Genomic DNA, 18,338 nt, shown 5'->3' with positions numbered 1-18,338 from the left:
TAACATGCCGGCGACTTAAGGCTACAGTGTGCTACTACACTGAATATAAAACAACGCCGATCCCAGTCTCTCTCTCACCTTCAAAGAAAACGGCTGCCTCGTCGACTTGTTTTCATTTTATCCCCTTCGTCACGATTTTTAACGCTCGCCGATACGACCTACTCATCGCCGCGATTATTTTGAATAAACTTGCAAAAAGAAACCCAGTTACAAGAACTTTGATCCGATTATTACTTTAACGCCGATTTAATTGTTCAATATGTCGGACCACGAATATGGTGGTAAGTCATGATCATATCTCCTTCAATTTTACACCCCTCAACTTTGCCCAAATCTACCCAAACACGCATACAAAGGAGGAAAATGAAAGATCATATCGTTCCCTATGAGTAGCCGTCATGTCAGTTACGATGGATGAAGCAAAGGCATTCCGTGTGTCACAGCCTTGAACGCGCAATTATTCGAATTTCCATCCCATTACTTGGTACACCAAACACACGAATATGACCATAGCAATGGCCAGAGTCAGTCGCACAATGACTCCTTTCATCGTTATGAAGGGACGTGTTCAGGGAATGGCCCGAGAGTCAAAGTTATTGTCATCATCGCACTCTATATGATCGCTTTTCTTTCGTAGAAGATGGAGCATATTCGCTCGCTAGCACTTTTTCGCATCGCACAAGCACATCTATTATCATATGAAACCATTTCCAGATTCACAACATGGCGCGACTCGACAAGCACGAGAGACATTTACGCTTTGGTCACACTGGCTACAGTACTAACATATCTTTTTTTCTTTTCCTTTAGCGTAGAGATTTAAGGATTGCTAACTTATCGCTGTTTAGGTAGTGACGATCTTTCGCTCCCAAAGGGTATGTGATTAACTCAATTTCTATGTATAGAGACATATTAACGAGATATAGCAACTGTCCAGAAGATCGTTAGCGAGATCTTACCTGCTTCGAGCGGTGTTTCTTTCTCAAAGGAAGCTCGAGACCTGCTCATTGAATGCTGTGTCGAGTTTATTACCCTTGTCTCATCTGAAGCAAACGAGATCTCCGAGAAGGATGCGAAGAAGACTATTGCCTGCGACCACATCACCAAGGCTTTGACCACGTTGGGATTTGGCGACTACGTCCCTGCTGTTCTTGATGCCGCAGCTCAACATAAGGAGACTCAAAAGGTTAGTCGAGCTCTTTGATATCTCGTGATGAAGATTCTAACGAGAATAGGTCCGTGAGAAGCGTGGTAACAAGTTCGAGGAAAGCGGCATGACGCTCGAGGAGTTGGAGGAACTTCAAAAGCAGCAATTCGAGGCAGCCCGTGTGCGACACGCTTAGGTTTTGCTTCCTTATGAAGGTTACTGTTTACACCTTGCGTTATGAGATACGGAGTTCTAGGGGCTGGGCTGTTACCTGCTTGGGTGTGATGTGCCGCCACATCCGATGGCGATACTACGACAGGGTTAATGCATTTGGAGGCGTTGGGTGTTGAAATATGGAATATTTGCTGGCTTCAGTAATGCACGTTTGCACCCCCATAGGAAAATTAATGAGAACCTCTATTTCTAAATTCCCCAACTCCTACTGACTATTCTTAACTTGCGATATCTAGGCTCGCTCGATATTTTATACCTCATTACTGGTAGCTTAGTATACGCCTGTATTATAGATCCACGTATGGAGGAGGCCCCTAAAACATTGCTGAGTTTCTCAACCCCTGCCACGCTAATAGGCGATGCTACCACGTAGCTGTCTATAGAGGGTCTAAGCCACCTAAACTGCCCAATCCTTCCTAAGCAGAAAGGCATACAGGACAATTGCTGCGCCCAGATTCGAGCGTCGAGCTGCCTCCATGTCGTGTATCACTATTGGCTAGCATTTGGTGCCCATGTACGCCATAAATTATTCATCAACATTTGGCCCCCTACGAATTGTCTTTCTCTTTTTCATCTTGACTTATGTTTAGAGGCACCCAAAATGGAGGTCATTTCGGCGGTCGCCAGCTTCATCGCGATTGGCCAAGTGCTTGCCGCTACTCCCAAAGCCATCGATGTAGTGAGGTCTGTGGTCGAGGTTAAGCAGGAAATGCTTCAGCGGCTAAATGAGGTTGGTTTCGGTTTTAATGTTATTGAAATGGACCAACCAACTAACTGAGTCTTCCAGGTGGAATTATTAGGTGCTATGGGAGCAGTTGTTAGAGAGATAATTCAACATTTATCGAATGACAATGATCTAACAGCCGGATTCTCAATACACTTACTCAATGTGCTGCGAAGCACTGAGGCTGACCTGGCGTCGGTTACGTCGCAGCTGAAAACGCTCATACTTGGCTGCCAGGCAGGAAGAAAACCGAATGGCGAGATCAAAGTAGACAGATTGAAATGGTTCCGATATAGAACGAGAATCGCTTCTCTTAGCGAAAGAGCGAGGAGATACCTTGAGGCTCTACACCAAGTTATCAGCTGCACATCATTCTTCGCCATAGCGTATGATAAAGCATCCACCGCTACGAATTTTTGGTAATATTCTTACTAACTTTATAATAAAGGTCTAATAGAATGATACTCGCGGGTATTCACAGGAATCAGACACATTTAGCTGTTCCCCCTCCGCTCCAAATAAAGTCTATCGACCAGAATCATGTTATGGATGAAGCTGTATCTCATCTTTCTGAGGTTGATAGCGAAGGAACGACACAGGGCGATGCTATAATTGAAATCGACTCTGATACCGAATCAATACCCGACGATACCTACAAACCGAGCACATCGGTTGTAGTGGGACATTCATCAGTTGTGTCTCGCAATGGAGGGGTTATGGAGAGCCAGGAATCTTTACTACAAATTACAGCTGCGATGCGAGGAGTTTGCGCTCGGAATTGTCCGTGTCGATGTCACTTATCTTCCAACAGAAGTCGAGCGGATCCTGCTACATCGTCTGTATACGGTTGGTTGAAGCAAGCTTATAACAGCATTTCGCAGTTCAACGCGCCGAGTTGCAACGTATTCACATGCCGCCGAACGAATGACCCAGTTTATTTCAACCTTCGGTTTCCGCTTCTATTCTGCTCTCGGTCGATTGAGGCGACTATTTCTTTCAGCAATGTGGTGGGCGCCGGCGCTTCACTTCATTTGCGCGTCGCGCGCGCTCTGTCGGTAAAAAGCTATATCTGGGCAGAAATAGAAGAGGGAAGGATTGAAAGGGTGCAACAGGCGATAGCTCGAAGAACGATCTCTCCTTTCGATGCTGATGAAGACTGCAGTGTCATAGAGGTAAGGTTGCCTACATTCTAACAGGACTTAAGACTCATAGTGACATGATATTCTAGCACGCCCTAGACAAACACCAAGTCGATATCGTTATGATGCTCATAAGAGAGTCAATGGCAATTCTTCGAAACACCGATCTTGCAAAGTATGTAACGAAATAGTCCAACAGCTATGATCAAGGCAATCATTCTTACCCTTTTTAGATACTTGGCGACATGCGCCAGAGTTGCCTTAGAAGATCATTATCCCGTTGAACACGAGGTAGCTATGTTACGGAACGTAATTGAACTCGACGAAGACAGCGAGGATTATTGGCCGATCCACCAGGCAGTACGAGCTGGAGGTGCCGATCTCGCTGAAGTTCTAGAGGAGCATAGCTCTGAAGACATCAACGCACTTGACAACTTCGGCCGAACACCATTGCACTGGGCCGCAGGATACGCATACGATAACTGCGTACGACTTTTACTTCGTCATGGCGCAAATCCAAATATTCTTGACCTAACTTCCAAGAGGACGCCGTTGATGGACGCCGCAATAAATGGGTCTGTTGGTTCTGTCAAGGCTCTGATTGCCGGAGGATGTGATGTCAACATCGCCCGAGCGGATGGCGAGGCTGCTCTTAACTATGCGATAATGTCGTACGTTCAGGGCTCGGCGGAAATTACGAGAATTCTTCTGGAAAATGGAGCTCGACTTACCAGTCCGGATATGGGAAATTTAGTTCACATACTCGCGCGCACTCTGACGGCAGCGGAGGTACATGAAAAGTTCGACTTGATCGTCGGTGCTGGGGCGGGGCTCGAAGAGAAGGACCCTGTTTACAAGTCTACGCCGTTGACGCGCGCACTGGCATTCAACAACATGGTTATGCTCCGACTACTATACGATGCTGGTTGCAAGTTCGAAGAAGCTCCGAATACACATAACGACTTATTCTGGCTAGCAAGCTTTAGTGAGGCTGAAGCCATAGAATTCTTCAATGAATCCGGGTTTACAATAGACGTACGTGTACGTGATAACGGAGGAGATACAGCATTGGACGTAATGGAATGGAGGTTACATACAAATCCTTTATGGTTACCCGGTTCGTTTCGACCGCCAAGTTATAACGACTACCACGCTTTTAAAAAATTACTCTGCGATATAAGAGATCGCTATCTGACCGCCGAGATCGAGAACTTGGAAATAGTTGTCGGCCACTTAAAGTCAGGTAACAGCACTCTAGCGCGAGAAGCCCTTAAACCCGTCATCCAAGAAAAGATCCACTGGGATATCCCAGCCGAGCGTAGAACGTTTCGGGCTATCGATGTTCAAATTAAAGAAGAGATGATTGAGGCTGCTATCGAGTCAATTGAGGAATTCATCGAAGTATCAGAGTCGCGGATAAGAACTGACCCTTTCGTCGGTAATTACTTCCGCAGCTGTGGTCTTCAGGACGATGGTGTGGTTGTTGAAGATATTTGCTATAGGCCGAGGGACTGTGAGGAGGGAGAATGATAGACCAGGCAAGAAGTCCTAGTTTGAGGGCGTATTGACGTTTCCGATACGGAAGCAACATTTATATAGTTACGACTTCAGGAATAATGGAGATATTGAAGAAATAGAGGGAACTAGGGAGGTTCAGCGCACATAACTACTCGCAGCATATCTTGAACGGTCGTCTTGGAAAGGAAGTTAGAACGATCTGGAAATAGACCATGGGATATACTCACACATACCAATGCTTCAAATATATTTGAAACAGCCGGATGCGCGAGAGTGATAGAGCACTACATACCTGGCTCTATACGTGCGTACCTAGGTACATATGTAGATACACGGCACACAATGTCAGTTAAATGCTATAGTCATAACTCGTGATCAATTTCCATACCGCTAACTCACAGCAGTCTAGATACAACACTTGACAGGAATAGTAACATTAAAATGGTGCCATTCATTCATCATCTCCCCGAAAAAGAAACACAATAAAATTACCCCCTCTGCTCACTCACGACATGGCTTAACATGATTTGATCATTGCATTGTCTTCGTAACCCCGTGGCGTCATTCATGATATGAAAAAATAATAAATAAAAAAGAAATAAATCTGATATATTCCATCCTCCTTAAAATAACCACTTCGAGAATAGCTTCGGTGTGTTGTCAGATACATAGATCGACCAAGTAGGTGGTGGTCGAGGGGGTCTCGGTTATCTGCTTCGCTTTGTCTCCGTTTGTTTGAGTTGAGTGGCGTATAGTGGCATCATCCCCACAAGCGGACTCTTCATAGTTCATCGCTGCTACTCACCGCCACCATAGCTCAAAGGTCTCCCGCATCTTCTGTGGTCAAGTTTAACGGTATCCGCGGTAAGTTGGGCGGTCGTAGACAACCTCGCGCTCAACAACACGTTCATCGTCAATCTTATCCCATCCGGCAGAGCGGCGATGGCGATGTCTTCGGTCCCAATCACGCTCCCACTCAGCCTCCTGGGCACGACGTCTACGTGCGCGACGGATGTCATCCGACTGGTTGACGAGCTCAAGAACATCCTCCTGTAACACATCTCGTTAGCACACTACCTTCGGAAAATAAAAATAAAAGGCAGCAAACAGGAAAACAGTGCGACGTGCTGCGACGTCGTAGGTATCGTACCACGACACCTACATACACTAGCAAACAGGACTGAGACTTACATAACGTAGGTACTGCATAACATAGAAGAACCACTCTGTCTCCTCATACTCATACCCCATCTTCTCAATAGCCTCGCGGACGACGAGATCCTTGGTGATCTCAGTCCACATATCATTACGCCTGCGCGGCGCACGATCGTCGTTACGAATCGTGATGCGGCGGTCTTGGATCTCATCGACTTCGACTTCACGGTCTCGCGACCTCTCACGCTTGTCGAAGACTTGGATACTAAGACGATCCCGTTCCCGCTCACGCGGGGGGTCGGGTTCACGAACAGGTTCGCGAACAGGCTCGCTGACGGGCGTGCCTTCACGCTCAGGGATAAATTTCGAGCGTCGTACGCCGCTGTACCGCGACCAGTTGACTTCGGCGCTGGCGCCGCCCACGCCGTCCATCCTGACACGCTCGGTGCCGGGCGGCACGTCGACGATGGCCCAGTCTTTAGTAGCGCCGTGCCAGGCCTCGCCCATACGGCCTCGTGCATCGATCTTATCAGTGATGTACTCGGCTTCCTCGTCGTAGTCAATCTTGGGAGGCGGGGCTGCGGAGTGTGCACGTCGGCGGTTGCCGTCGGATACGCGGACGATGTCGTGGTCCCGCTCGATTAGCAGGTCGTCTTCTTCATAGTATGATTGAGGACGCGGACGAGGACGCTCGCGTGGGCGGGATCGGGAGCGGGTGCGTTCGCGGATGTCTACGTCTGTTTCATTTCGGCGGATGTCGATGTCGATGTCCAGATCTCGTTCTCTGGTTTGAGGAGGGGCAGTGCGTGGGGGAGGCGGTGGGGTTGGTGGTTTCGCGCGAACAACACCTATCCAAATATTAGTGGTTTTATTTTAGACCTATTTTATGGAATTGAGACTTACCATGGTCGATGTCACGATAATGCGTGATCACTTGACGTTCGATCGTCGGGCCTTGGATGACTGGTGGAGCGGGCGGAGGAGGCGGAGGTGATGGACTAGGAGACGGAACCCTCTCCTTTTCTCTTTCGCGTTCAATCCGTAGACGAATGAGATCAATATCTCTATCGGGAGTGGGTGATCGTTCCCGTCGTCTTTCGATTTGTCGAGTCTCCACTCGTACGGCTGCTGGGGATGGCGAAGGAGATCGTTCAATATATCTGGGTCGACGCTCCGGAGGCATGGATGGGGCGCGGTCTCGCTCGACATAGCGTTCTCGGTATCTAACAGGGCTGGGACTGCGACGTCGGCGGTCGACAGTTTCAACATCACGCTGGCGTAGTACTAAAGGTCCGGCTTCCGTTCTTCTTGCATCTTCCTTTAGAAAAGCGGGAGTCCGGTCTACTCGGTCTCGTTCCCGGTCCCTGACTTGTATGTCTATATCTTCAAATTCTCTCACAGGTGCCCGACGGGGTGGGCTGCGACGTTCTCGTCGCTCATAGAGCTCAAAGTCGTCGACTTCCCGAGCCGGCGCTCTCCGTGCGGGGCCTGGAGTATAGTCCCTGTCCCCCAAATCACTCCGACTAGTTCTGTACGACATCTCCTCAAGTCTTGAGCTTGACTATTCTTTCTGTGCTCAAGGAGGGCCGACTGAAAGATAGACGGAAGGTTGAGCCTATCAATTGAAGGTGGTGAAAGATTCACCGCTGGAGTGCGTCACTCTTGCAGCTGTAGCGGGGTAGATGAGGAACTTCAATAGTTGTAAGCCGATGGGGAAAGGATCAACACTTGGAATATCTATGTAGCTTGCTGCGGCTCGCCAGCCTGAAATCTTTTGAAGCGCGGTAATCTCTAATAATGAATATTTGATGTTTGATCTAAAGTTAAACGAAGATCGAAGAAGTGTAAAACGTTGTTTTGTTTAAGAATTGTTGGAGCTGAAGATGTCAGAAGGACCACGATGATGGAGGGTCACACGATTTAGAACCCGGGTTTGTGCCGTTGCAGGTAAGCTAATAGCAAGGCCTAATCGGATTGGGTGCCAAAGCAGTCCTACAATATTAAGAGATTCGTAGACGAGAATGGAAAATGATAGATTTCGTCGGGAGGAGTTTGAGATGTAATGTAATTCTGTACTTGAGGGAAGTTAGGTAGGGGGAAAAACAAACGTCGTCATATTACAGCAAGCAGTAAACTGGGAGGCCCGAGACTAATAAAGCATACGAAAAAAAATGGCAGGGGGGCTGGCTTGGAGCGGTGGGTGGGAATCAAGGCAGGTTCTAGGGCTGTTCAAGCTAAGCTAGGATCCTCTCTTCCAGGCGATACTACACTACCTATAGTACGAGAGGTGGCCGGGGTTTGGCGGATGGTGCAGTGACGAGAAGAATGTCACGGAATCAAGCGACAAGGCCACGAACGAGCATCGATACATAGCAAGATGCCGATGCTAGTAAAATATGTGTAAGTACTGGATGTATTCAAAGTGTGGCTTCGCCCAGAGAACGAAAATAGAGAGGACCCGTCACGGCGACTAGTAGAAGCGCTAAAGTGTCTGTCTTGAGATTCTGCGTGCACTTGTCTTTCTTGCCGCTCACTCAGCAGGTTGCTGCAGGCCGAGCGTGACGGGTCGCCCTCGTGAGACAACAGGACCGTGTGTAGTATGAAGTGAGACAAAACAGCCAGGCAGGACATATTCGGGCGGCCCAATGAGCAAGACTGCGCCTCCGAGATCAGTCAATATTAGGCCAATATGTATGTACATATGTATCGTATCCATATTTTATTATGATACAAATTCGACCATGCGATAGATCTGGACATGCCACGCGCCACTCGTGCTCACGATACCGCTTTTGCTGCGTCAGAAATGCCGAACGCTGTTTTCGCCGAATTTACGCCAGACACTTCTCTTCTTTCGACGTCGAAAGGAATCGAATGCATCATACACAACACTTGTTGCATATTCCAGATGCCAAGTCTGATGGGTTCTGACAGATTGCCGAGGGGTTTGCTGGTGAGTGGCTGGCGGGGGGCTGCGAGGGTTGGTAGACTGCAACGGATGACGGATAGACGCAGAGAGACCTGAAAGAAGGAAGAGATTTGATGGTGGGGTCAGAAAACCACTGCGGAGGGGCGCTGACGCAATGATGCAGTCCAATCCCAGTCTTGTTTTCCGTCAGGCCTCCGTAGCCGCGAACGAGCTCGGGCCAGCTCGTGATGGTTTAGCAATGTAACTTCGTACTGACTTCGCTGTTGATCAATACATCTGCACGATTAGGTAATTGTGTACTTGGGTACGAATACGTGAGTCCTTGTTGTTCATCTTGAAAATATGGAAATCATCAAGTTTGCTTAGCCGGAATCACGGGATTATAATTCGACAATTGAAGATAACACGAAGATGGCCATTCCAAAATTTGGAAGGATTTTCGGTTTATTGGGTATTCCTTGGACTCCCCATATATATCCAGGAACTCCCTTACGAACCTAGTCGCGATAACTTGGTCATTGGGCATCAAATTAACCATTAATCATCGTCAATTATTGAAATGGGCTGTTCCTCACACGAACCCCTGGATCGTTCGAAGGCCTTTCTCGACTCTAGATCTCATAGGATATAAGATGAGTTCGCGTTGTCCTCCCGTCGTTTGTATAATATCGGGTAACCAATTATATCTCGGCGCCGAATCGTCCAGACGGGATCCACAGATCAGAGTTCACGGGCCGTGCCGAATGCCGTTATGATATCGGATGGAAACTACACTTAGCCATTCAAACTTTATGATTATTAGCCTACAACTCTAAATACTTCATTCAAGCCAGTCGAGTCCCTGGGCAGGAGGCGAGCCATGATCGTTTGAGTGAAGAGTAGGCGCCTCTATCACGTAATGCTCATAATCTTAATATATAGGAAAAATTACTGGACAGTACTGTCTTAATTCCTTGTAAATTTGAAAGCTATTATCATATAAAGTCCTCTATATGCAATACCATGGGTATATACCTATACACATATATACAATCCATCCTTTCAGTCATCCCCCTATTTTCCCCCATAATTGTGCACCGTAATAAATAATCCTTCAAATCATGGTGCCTCCTTATAATGTCCCTCCCCCATCATCTCGACCGGTCTTCTTTGATCCGGCATCTCATGTGCATGTTCCGGGTAGTAATACGGTTGTTGTGGTGGTTGCTGATGTTGCTGTTGTTGCAACTGCTGCTGGTGCCGTAATTGCTGTTGCTGTTGCTGTTGCTGTTGCTGTTGCTGTTGCTGTTGCTGTTGCTGTTGCTGGTGTTGTAATTGTAATTGCTGGTAATATTGCTGCTGCTGGTGCTGATTCATCCCCTCCGTCGTCGGCGCAGCGTATGCCCACCCACCATCCTGGGCCACGAATCCCGTTTGCGGGGGGTACGGTGTGAGTCCTATCTCCGTGCCCATTGCCGGACTTCCTCCGTATTTATATGCTTGGCCATATGGATCCGTCGCTACCGCGTAACCATGTTGCGCATATAGTTCTTGTTGATGTTGTGGCACATACACTCCTTGTGGTGCCGCAATCGCGTATCCCGCGTATTGTTGATGTAGTTCCGGTGAATATACTTCCGGCAAATCGTGTCCGTGTCCAATACCCACGTTTCCATTCATATTATGTGCGCCATATGCATTCATTGTCTCCGCCGCACTAAACGCCGTTGCGGCCACCGCCGGGTCCGCCCACCCGCTATTCGGACTACCCGCCATTGCTCTAGCTCTTTGCCTGGCAAGTTCTTGTGCTCTTGCCGCCTCATGAATACCCAGTTGGCGCCTTCTTATTAACCATAGTATGAAAAACGTGCCTCCCACTGCAATAACGCCGAGTGTGACACCCACACTAATACCGGCCTTCGCTCCGTCGCTGAGTTTGCTGTCATCCTGGGCTGAAGGCGGTGTGCCGGTGACATACGGAATCTGCGCGGAGCCTGTAGCCGACTCGCTTCGGCTCTGGCTCTGACTTTGGCTCTCGTTGAACGTAGATATCGTACTTGTGGCTCCCCAAGATCCTCTATCGCCGACAACTTCGATCATGTGCCCGCCACTAACATAGTATAGCCGTAACGCACCGGTGCTGCTGGGGTCGCTCGCGACACCAATTGGGGCGCCGGGTGTATCGGCCAGGGGCCATGCGTTGTCGTTGGAGGGGCGAGGCGACACATTCCACGCAGTACCCGAGCTCGTGCTGTTGACCTGGTACAACTTTCGATCCGTGCCGATATAGAAAATGCTGCGCGAGGAACTGCTGTCAAGCGCTATGGCGATCGATGATGCGCTACCGTCCCAGGCTGGGAGACTGAAAGATGAGGCAGCTGAGTTCACTTGTAGGTCGAAGGCCGCAGTCGCGTTGGTTGATTTGTTGCCTGTTAGTGTTAATGGTTGTGGGAGCGATGCTAGAAAGAATGGTGAGCATTTTGGTTGAATAATGAGATTAAATATATTTAGGGGTGAACCCACATATGTGCCACAAGTTATCGCTATTCCATTGCGACACACCAATATTCTTGTTGTCTCTAGGTCTTACAACCGAGATATTGTTATGAGAGAACGTAGAAGCGATAGCCTGAGTCGAACTATAATCGTGAGAGACGACGCCATAATGCGACCATGAGGACGAGCTAGTGTATCCGAGTTGGTGTAGAGTACCGTCGAGGTCGTTGTAAAATACGCGATATCCATCCGTCGCTCCTAATAGAACGACCGATAAGCTCGAGTTGGATGCCACCTTCGGAGAGCCTCCGGATATGATGTATTCGCCCGTATTTTGCCAATGACCCGTATCCCAGTCGCACTTCAACACCGCATTGACAATGTTTTCGTTATTATCCATGTAGAATATTGACGCCTACTCGCTGGCGTCAGCTATAATTTCATACACCATGTCCTACTCCACCTCAACCGTATAACAATAATGAGAATCTTTTTTTAGTTTTACTCACCCAGGCGGTCTCGCTGTCCGTCCATCCTGCTGCCGTCAAACTCGTTTGATTCTTCGGTGGGTGATTCGTGAATGGTGTCGTGAGCGTTTTGTCGTCTGGAAATACCGGCGTGTGATTCCCATTACACAAACTATATCGTATGCCACCAGTATCATCGTCTTGTACTATGAAGCTGGGCCCCCTTGTGTTCCACCACGCCGCAATGGAGCCGCACGACACTTGCCCGGCGAGCAGCCATACCGACAAATGAAATAGCGACGTAAACCTCGTAGTCATTGTCATACCGAAGCGCCCGGGGCTCTTCGGCGATCTTCGCAACTTATAGGGACTAACAAAGGATAACGCCAGACATCGTCGTATCTCGCGAGATTCGACAAATGGCGCAGACAGGTAAGGAAAACCGAGAAGAAAAATCAGCAGTATGAAAAAAAAGCAAAAGATAAAAATTCAAATCGGAAGAGACAAAATCAAGAGACTAGGGAAATAAGAGATACACGAGGAGTGGAACTGCAGAGAGATCTAATTGAATGTTACCTTCTGGGCAGGCCAATGGATATCTACCTAGGTAGGCTACAAGAGTTACAATATACCCCAATTGATCGATTTGGGATCGGTCTCGAACGGCAGCCTTCGCCCTTTAACAAGCAGACATGCTTTTTTACTTGCCTAGCTTGTTTCTGGCATCGCCATATGTGTACCTGGTGTGTGTGGTGAAGCTCGTATATACATACGTTGGACCCACAAAGGGAACCCAGGATCCCACTCCTGGGCCCCGGGAACTGCAAGTCGACGTTACAACGGGAAGGGGTTCGGGCTACTCCCGATCGACACCGAGTTCATACATGTGTGCGCCCATCCTATGGAAATTGTCATATGCAGGTGAGATATTCTGCGTACCCAATAGAAGGCATAAACGAGGCCTTTACCAGTAGGTAATCGATTACTACCCTCAGGAAATTAGGAGCACTTATTCGTAGGGTATTCGTTGAATAGAGTCGTTAGTTATAGCCGGATTAGGGAGTTGGTTTATGCTGTGCCGGGCAGGCGAGTTACATCGAGTTATCTTAAATGCCCGGCTGATCGTCGAGGCCTGCTGGGGACCCCGAACCATGACGTTAGGTACCTAGGTAGCCGGCGGCGTTATTTGACGGTGCGAGGTACATTATGTACTCTACTAAGGTGTTTGCTTATTAGAAAGGGGAGAGAGAGTAGTACCGAACAGGCGTTGAATGTCCGAATTGTCTGAACTAAAAACACGCTAAACCATTAAATACCGGAATTTAGAGCGGACCGTAGCTATCACTACCTAGATTGAGAGATCAGATCTGTGTTAAGCTGCTTTCGTACGGGTATCCAGTATCTTAGCTGGAAGTGTTAGTTTGCTAGAAAATAGATATTCTATTAGCGGTCAAGATATTCATGCGAATGTAACTTATTTTACCTGATACGTTTGAAACGCGATTAATAACCAACAGAAAAGGGTCTGACTGTGCATTTTTCTCTCTCCTGATTTCTTTCCCTCTTGGGGTTGTTCTGGAAGAAAAGAGGATTGATTGGCTTCCAAGAATAGATAAAAGGTAAATTCGAGCGAATTAGCACGTGCTGTCGGTCGGGTGTGCCGAGGAGTGTACCTCTCCTTCCTATTGTGGTTGTTTGTGGCTTGTCAGCGCGGTATATTCTGAAGGTTGTGGCGAAACTAAATCTTAAATCTCCCGTCTCATCTCTTTCTATCCGGTAGCCCCTGAAAAAAATATAACTAAACTTTCACTTTCTTTTTCTTCTTTACCTTCAATAAACCATATAATTTAATCGCAATACAAAATATGAACAGACATTTAAAGGGAGTGGAACTAGTTACGGAGAAGACAATCCAGAGTCCACAACTTGACGTCAACTTGGCTTTTAGGATGATGAATCCTCACTAACATTAGTACCTAGGTAGCGCCGGCCTTTCCCCGCTATATGGCGCTATTAGGGAGCTGTTAGGACCGGTTTTGATGGCGCAGCGCATTCCCCCCTCGCATTTTGTAATTCAATTGGGATTACGAAACACCTACAACAAAAGTGCGAACAATAACGGACCCGAAGCTTTGGGTTTCATGGTATAACCATTTTACTGATATAAGATTCTAAATCGTCTTAAAGTCTATTGAAACATAAGTATGCACATGTATTTATCTTATTATGTCCAATCACTATCCATCTCTACCCTTGTATGTGCGTATCTTGACGTACATACCGATATGGTTAGGATTTGTGGACATGGAACTGGGTTAAGCTTCCTGGCTATCCCATCCAGTATAGCTCATGCTTCATATGCAAGGGAAGCTTGTGTGTAACAATCGAGAACGGATAACGGTCTTGCTTTAGAGCTTCGGTTCGAGGAGTACGGAGGTTAAATTAAACAACTAATTGTTACAAGTGTCAAAATTCCGCTCCTACCTTGATCCTCATACCATCCACGTGCCAATGGTGCATTTTTCTAATGCTAGGTAGGATCATCTAGTCGATCTGGAACCGTCAGCAATTGCCCCTGAGGGGGAATGCAGTGTTACAATTGACTTCCCGGTATTGAGGTTCGACGATGACGGGATATACTAGCCGAACTCCTGGTAGGACTTTACATAACATATTAGATAAAAACGCACATTACTATTCTATACCATTCTACGATCAGTCCTACATTATGTTGCCGATAATAGCTCGATACGAGTATCGTTTGGAAGAAAGGAGACGCTGAGGCACTTTAGACGATATGATCACGATGGTCCTACCTTGGCATGCACCCGACATCTTGTTGTAAAGCAGCCGGCTCATCGACTGCGGCTATTCGGATAACTAGGTGGGTTGAATGCTAAACTGACATGTCGGTCCGTGAAGGGTACCTAGGTAGGTTTCTGGGACTGGCGAGACATTTTCAAGCCACGTAGATCATCTACCTAGTACGGAGAACAAAGCCGATAAGAAGCGGCACGTAACAGAAAGCTGGATATTCGGAGTAATGAATTTATTTTGATAAGTCAAAGCTCAACCTTATTCCCGAACGAATGCTCATAATCATGCACGCATAACCGTTCCAATCTATCTACCTGAGGTAATGCGCCAATGTTCTATCCCTTAAACCCCGACCCAGCCCGCCGCCCATCCGTCCCCTTAAGTAGCCATTTTATTCCTTAATCAGCCCGCGTTTCGCGTCCTTGGCCGTTAGACCGACCAGGCTTTTTTCTGGTAACGGGTACGTCGGACGCCCACCAAGGATATCTACGACCTCCTTGTTATCCAGCCACTGAGCCGCCGTCGGACGGCGGTTCTTCCAGTCGGTTTCGTTCACCTCTAGTTGTTCCATGGGCGAGAATGCCACGTCCGCGCCCTTAATACCGATAACAGATGCACTTAGAGGATCCTTGGTGATGTTCTCGGGTGTCTTCTGAGGCTTAGGCCCGTACTTCTCGAGATGTTGTATGCACTTGATGGCTAGCCTGACAGCACGACACCTGTCCATTGCTGACGGAACACCACCCTGTTGAACATGGCCCGGAATGCTGTCTCGAGACTCGAACCGATCGTGAGCTTCTTCGCGGATAATGTCCGCGATGAGCTTAGCGGAGAAGACTTTGCTTGCCTTCTCATTAACAAGGATCAATCGACCTGCTCGTGATTGACCCCTATCCTTTCTGAAAACCTCTTTTAGATGCCCGACATCTGCGTTTAGCATCTCCAAACTGATACCCTCCTCTGGGATGTAAACCGCACTGGCACCTACACCTAGCCCTCCTAGGACCGCCACATATCCACATCGGCCACCCTGAGTTTCGATGACGAAAACTCGTCTTCGGGTGGCTGAAGCGGATTGCTTGATCTTGTCACAGTATGCAACAAGCTCGTTCAAACAAGTATCAGAGCCTAGAGAGTATTCTGTTCCCGGGACATTGTTCGAAATAGTCGCTGGCAACAAGGTCATGGGAATGCAAAGCGAGGGGAACCTGGACCTAGCCTTGCGTAGTTGTGAAATCGCATGGAAGGCTTCAAAGCCGCCGATCAGGAACAAGGCATCGAATTCATACTTCTCAATTAACTTGGCGATCAGCTCCATCCCGGATTCTTCGGGGAGTTCACGGTTCGTTCCGATTTCCGAACCTCCTTTGCTCGCCCAGCCGTCAACCTCAAGCCAGTCGAAGTGTCGTACGGCACCGAGAGGCTCATCGCCGTGATGCCTTGCAAAGCCAGCGAAACCATTATGGATAGCGAGAGGCTCGTGTCCACCTGTAACATTACTGTTAGTACTCTGGAACTCTGGCCCCTTTTCTACTCTATAAGTTAAGGGACGTGGGATCTACTTACGAGATCGACAGTAAGCCACACCTGCACGAATAGCAGCGTTCATACCGCCGGCGGGTGCTCCAACATTTATAAACCCAATCTTCATTCTCTATAAAGGTGTTAGTTCCGGTTACTAGCAGTTGTAATATTGATATTCCACCTACTTTATTGACTTCTAGATGTATGTCTTGATCAAGGCCCATAGTAGTAGTCATCATATAGGACTTATATTGGTCGGAGAATTCGGTGTCGCGCAGAGACATGGCCTTGTCGAAATCTTGGGCCTCGATAGCTTTAGCTACCGATTTGGTCTCTTGTACGGCTGCCATTAGAGGCTTGCGAACGATCTTGTTCTCGGTGATAGCGATGAAGCAAGTTTCGGTCTCAGGGGTTGCCTCTAGTACAGCTTTGACAGCCTCAACTCCTTGTAATGTAGCGAGCATCCTGTCATACGCCACCGCTGTTCCTCCTCTTTGGACGTGGCCGAGGGTTGTAATGCGGGTGTCGAGAGCTAGACCCTGTTTATCCGCAAGAAGATCCTTTACCATTGATGGCGTAATCTTGTTTCCGTGTCTATCGAGGGCACCTTCTGCGATGATGACGATGGTTTTACGTTTTCCCCAGTCACGGTGCTGGTGACATTAGCACGAGCTTCATTTCGAGGCGCCGCAAACTTGGAATGCTTACCTTTCTGATGACCTGTCGCATCTCCTCCTGCCAGTTATCCTCCCTAGGTTTCTCCGGAATAAAGATGAAATCTGCACCAGTAGCCACACCTGCCATTAGGGCGAGCCAACCACAATGTCTTCCCATGACCTCTATAACGAAAGCGCGCGAATGCGAAGAGGCGGTTGCCTCAATATAATCTACCATTTCACAAATACGCGCCAAAGCCGAATATGCACCAATTGTTGCGTCGGTTCCGGAAAGGTCATTGTCGATGGAGCCAACGAGCCCTACAATGTTGAGATGTTTATACGGTTCGACCTGTTTCGCTTCTAGCTGACCGGTCGATACGAGCTCGTCGATTAGGGAAGGCCATTCGGCTCGGAATTTGTCTGCACCAGTAAGAGAACCATCACCACCGCAGATGATAAGAGCGTCAATTCCGTTCAGGATCATGTTCTTAGCGGCGGTTAGACGACCTGGGCGTTCGTAGAAAGCCATACATCGGGCGGTGCCTATGAGGGTACCACCTTCGGAGAGGTAGCCTCGGACATCATTCCATGCCATCTGTCGGATGAAATTTCCGCCTTGAACTAAACCTTCGTAACCTTCGTAGACGCAAAAGGGATCGCACCCCATGTGAATGGCCATTCGTACGACTGCTCGTACGACTGCGTTCATGCCCGGCGAGTCACCACCGGAGGTCATGACGGCGATCTTCTTCTTCGGCGTAGCCATGTTGATAGATATGAGGAAGCGTATAAAGGTATAATATTTTAAAGGATATGGAAGTTGGATATGTAGAAGAGAGGGATATATGTAGAGATAGGAGCTTTCTAGCTTTACTGGATAACTATGGGTGGTAGTCCAGTCAATGTATCTTAGGTTGAGATCGGAGGTTGAGCTACATGTGAGGACGAGTAAGGGGGTAATATACTAGCGAAGCCGTCCGATGCGTTCTTTTCGAGCTCGAATCAGCCCACGGGGATGGCCTCGAGCAAAAAGGGTGTCAGGAGATACCTATAGATATGTAGTTCGATAGGGAACGAACCGTCTTTGGTTCGTGTTTCGTAGGTTGTAGTACAGAGAATGTGATGTGACGAGGGAAAAAACAGAAAAAAAGGAGGAAGGACGGCTTACCTTCCTTCTCTCACCTGCATTAAAATTGTGAGGTATAAGGTATGTCATTCCTTTAGAAGGAAAAAATAACCTATAGGTACGTAATTTTTGGTGAAGAAAGCTCTTATCAATTATCGGTGCGGGGGAGCTAAAAGGATCCCACCACTCGCTCTTTTTCTTATAGACCCCTCTTACGTAGGAGGTACCATTAAACCCCTCACTAGTCCGGATTTCGTACCTATCAGGTACTCTCAATTCCTATTATATCACAATGCAGCTGAGCATGATGAGGCTAGACCCAGAGTGCCCAGTGCTGAGTTATTTTTACCCCATTAAGCCTTTTGCTATTTGCAAGCAGAAATAGTATTTTAGTAGGAGTTAAATCTTTTTATGATATAGTATC

At 47.8% G+C, this 18,338-nt stretch overlaps 5 protein-coding genes across 5 annotated transcripts; 2 read left to right on the top strand and 3 right to left on the bottom strand.

Moving 5' to 3' along the window:
• Window positions 1–61: 61 nt before the first annotated feature.
• On the top strand, window positions 62–1,582 carry F4822DRAFT_391353 (histone-fold-containing protein). The gene is made up of 4 exons (XM_051457114.1): window positions 62–281; window positions 849–875; window positions 927–1,186; window positions 1,236–1,582. Exons 1-4 carry the CDS (start codon window positions 260–262, stop codon window positions 1,341–1,343), a joined length of 417 nt encoding a protein of 138 aa, XP_051318316.1. The 5' UTR covers window positions 62–259; the 3' UTR covers window positions 1,344–1,582.
• A 185-nt stretch (window positions 1,583–1,767) lies between these two features.
• F4822DRAFT_131994 (ankyrin) lies at window positions 1,768–5,362 on the top strand. The gene is made up of 5 exons (XM_051452726.1): window positions 1,768–2,111; window positions 2,169–2,491; window positions 2,554–3,277; window positions 3,334–3,419; window positions 3,478–5,362. Exons 1-5 carry the CDS (start codon window positions 1,983–1,985, stop codon window positions 4,772–4,774), a joined length of 2,559 nt encoding a protein of 852 aa, XP_051318315.1. The 5' UTR covers window positions 1,768–1,982; the 3' UTR covers window positions 4,775–5,362.
• F4822DRAFT_131991 (uncharacterized protein) lies at window positions 5,352–7,851 on the bottom strand. Its single transcript, XM_051452725.1, has 2 exons — window positions 6,821–7,851; window positions 5,352–6,765 (listed from the first exon to the last, which is right to left on the bottom strand). The coding sequence occupies exons 1-2, from the start codon at window positions 7,455–7,457 to the stop codon at window positions 5,930–5,932; spliced, it is 1,473 nt and encodes a 490-aa protein (XP_051318314.1). The 5' UTR covers window positions 7,458–7,851; the 3' UTR covers window positions 5,352–5,929.
• A 1,937-nt stretch (window positions 7,852–9,788) lies between these two features.
• Window positions 9,789–12,296, bottom strand: F4822DRAFT_131964 (uncharacterized protein). Its single transcript, XM_051452724.1, has 3 exons — window positions 11,831–12,296; window positions 11,349–11,736; window positions 9,789–11,284 (listed from the first exon to the last, which is right to left on the bottom strand). Exons 1-3 carry the CDS (start codon window positions 12,110–12,112, stop codon window positions 9,945–9,947), a joined length of 2,010 nt encoding a protein of 669 aa, XP_051318313.1. The 5' UTR covers window positions 12,113–12,296; the 3' UTR covers window positions 9,789–9,944.
• Window positions 12,297–14,822: 2,526 nt separating this feature from the next.
• Window positions 14,823–18,059, bottom strand: F4822DRAFT_391344 (6-phosphofructokinase). Its single transcript, XM_051457113.1, has 4 exons — window positions 16,838–18,059; window positions 16,315–16,782; window positions 16,172–16,259; window positions 14,823–16,093 (listed from the first exon to the last, which is right to left on the bottom strand). Exons 1-4 carry the CDS (start codon window positions 17,552–17,554, stop codon window positions 14,997–14,999), a joined length of 2,370 nt encoding a protein of 789 aa, XP_051318312.1. The 5' UTR covers window positions 17,555–18,059; the 3' UTR covers window positions 14,823–14,996.
• Window positions 18,060–18,338: the final 279 nt, after the last annotated feature.

This window comes from Hypoxylon trugodes, assembly GCF_022578975.1.
Source record: "Hypoxylon trugodes strain CBS 135444 unplaced genomic scaffold F4822scaffold_2, whole genome shotgun sequence".
Lineage (NCBI taxonomy): Eukaryota > Fungi > Ascomycota > Sordariomycetes > Xylariales > Hypoxylaceae > Hypoxylon > Hypoxylon trugodes.
Note: the sequence above shows the minus strand (reverse complement) of the source record. Positions and strands in the feature narration are given on the sequence as shown.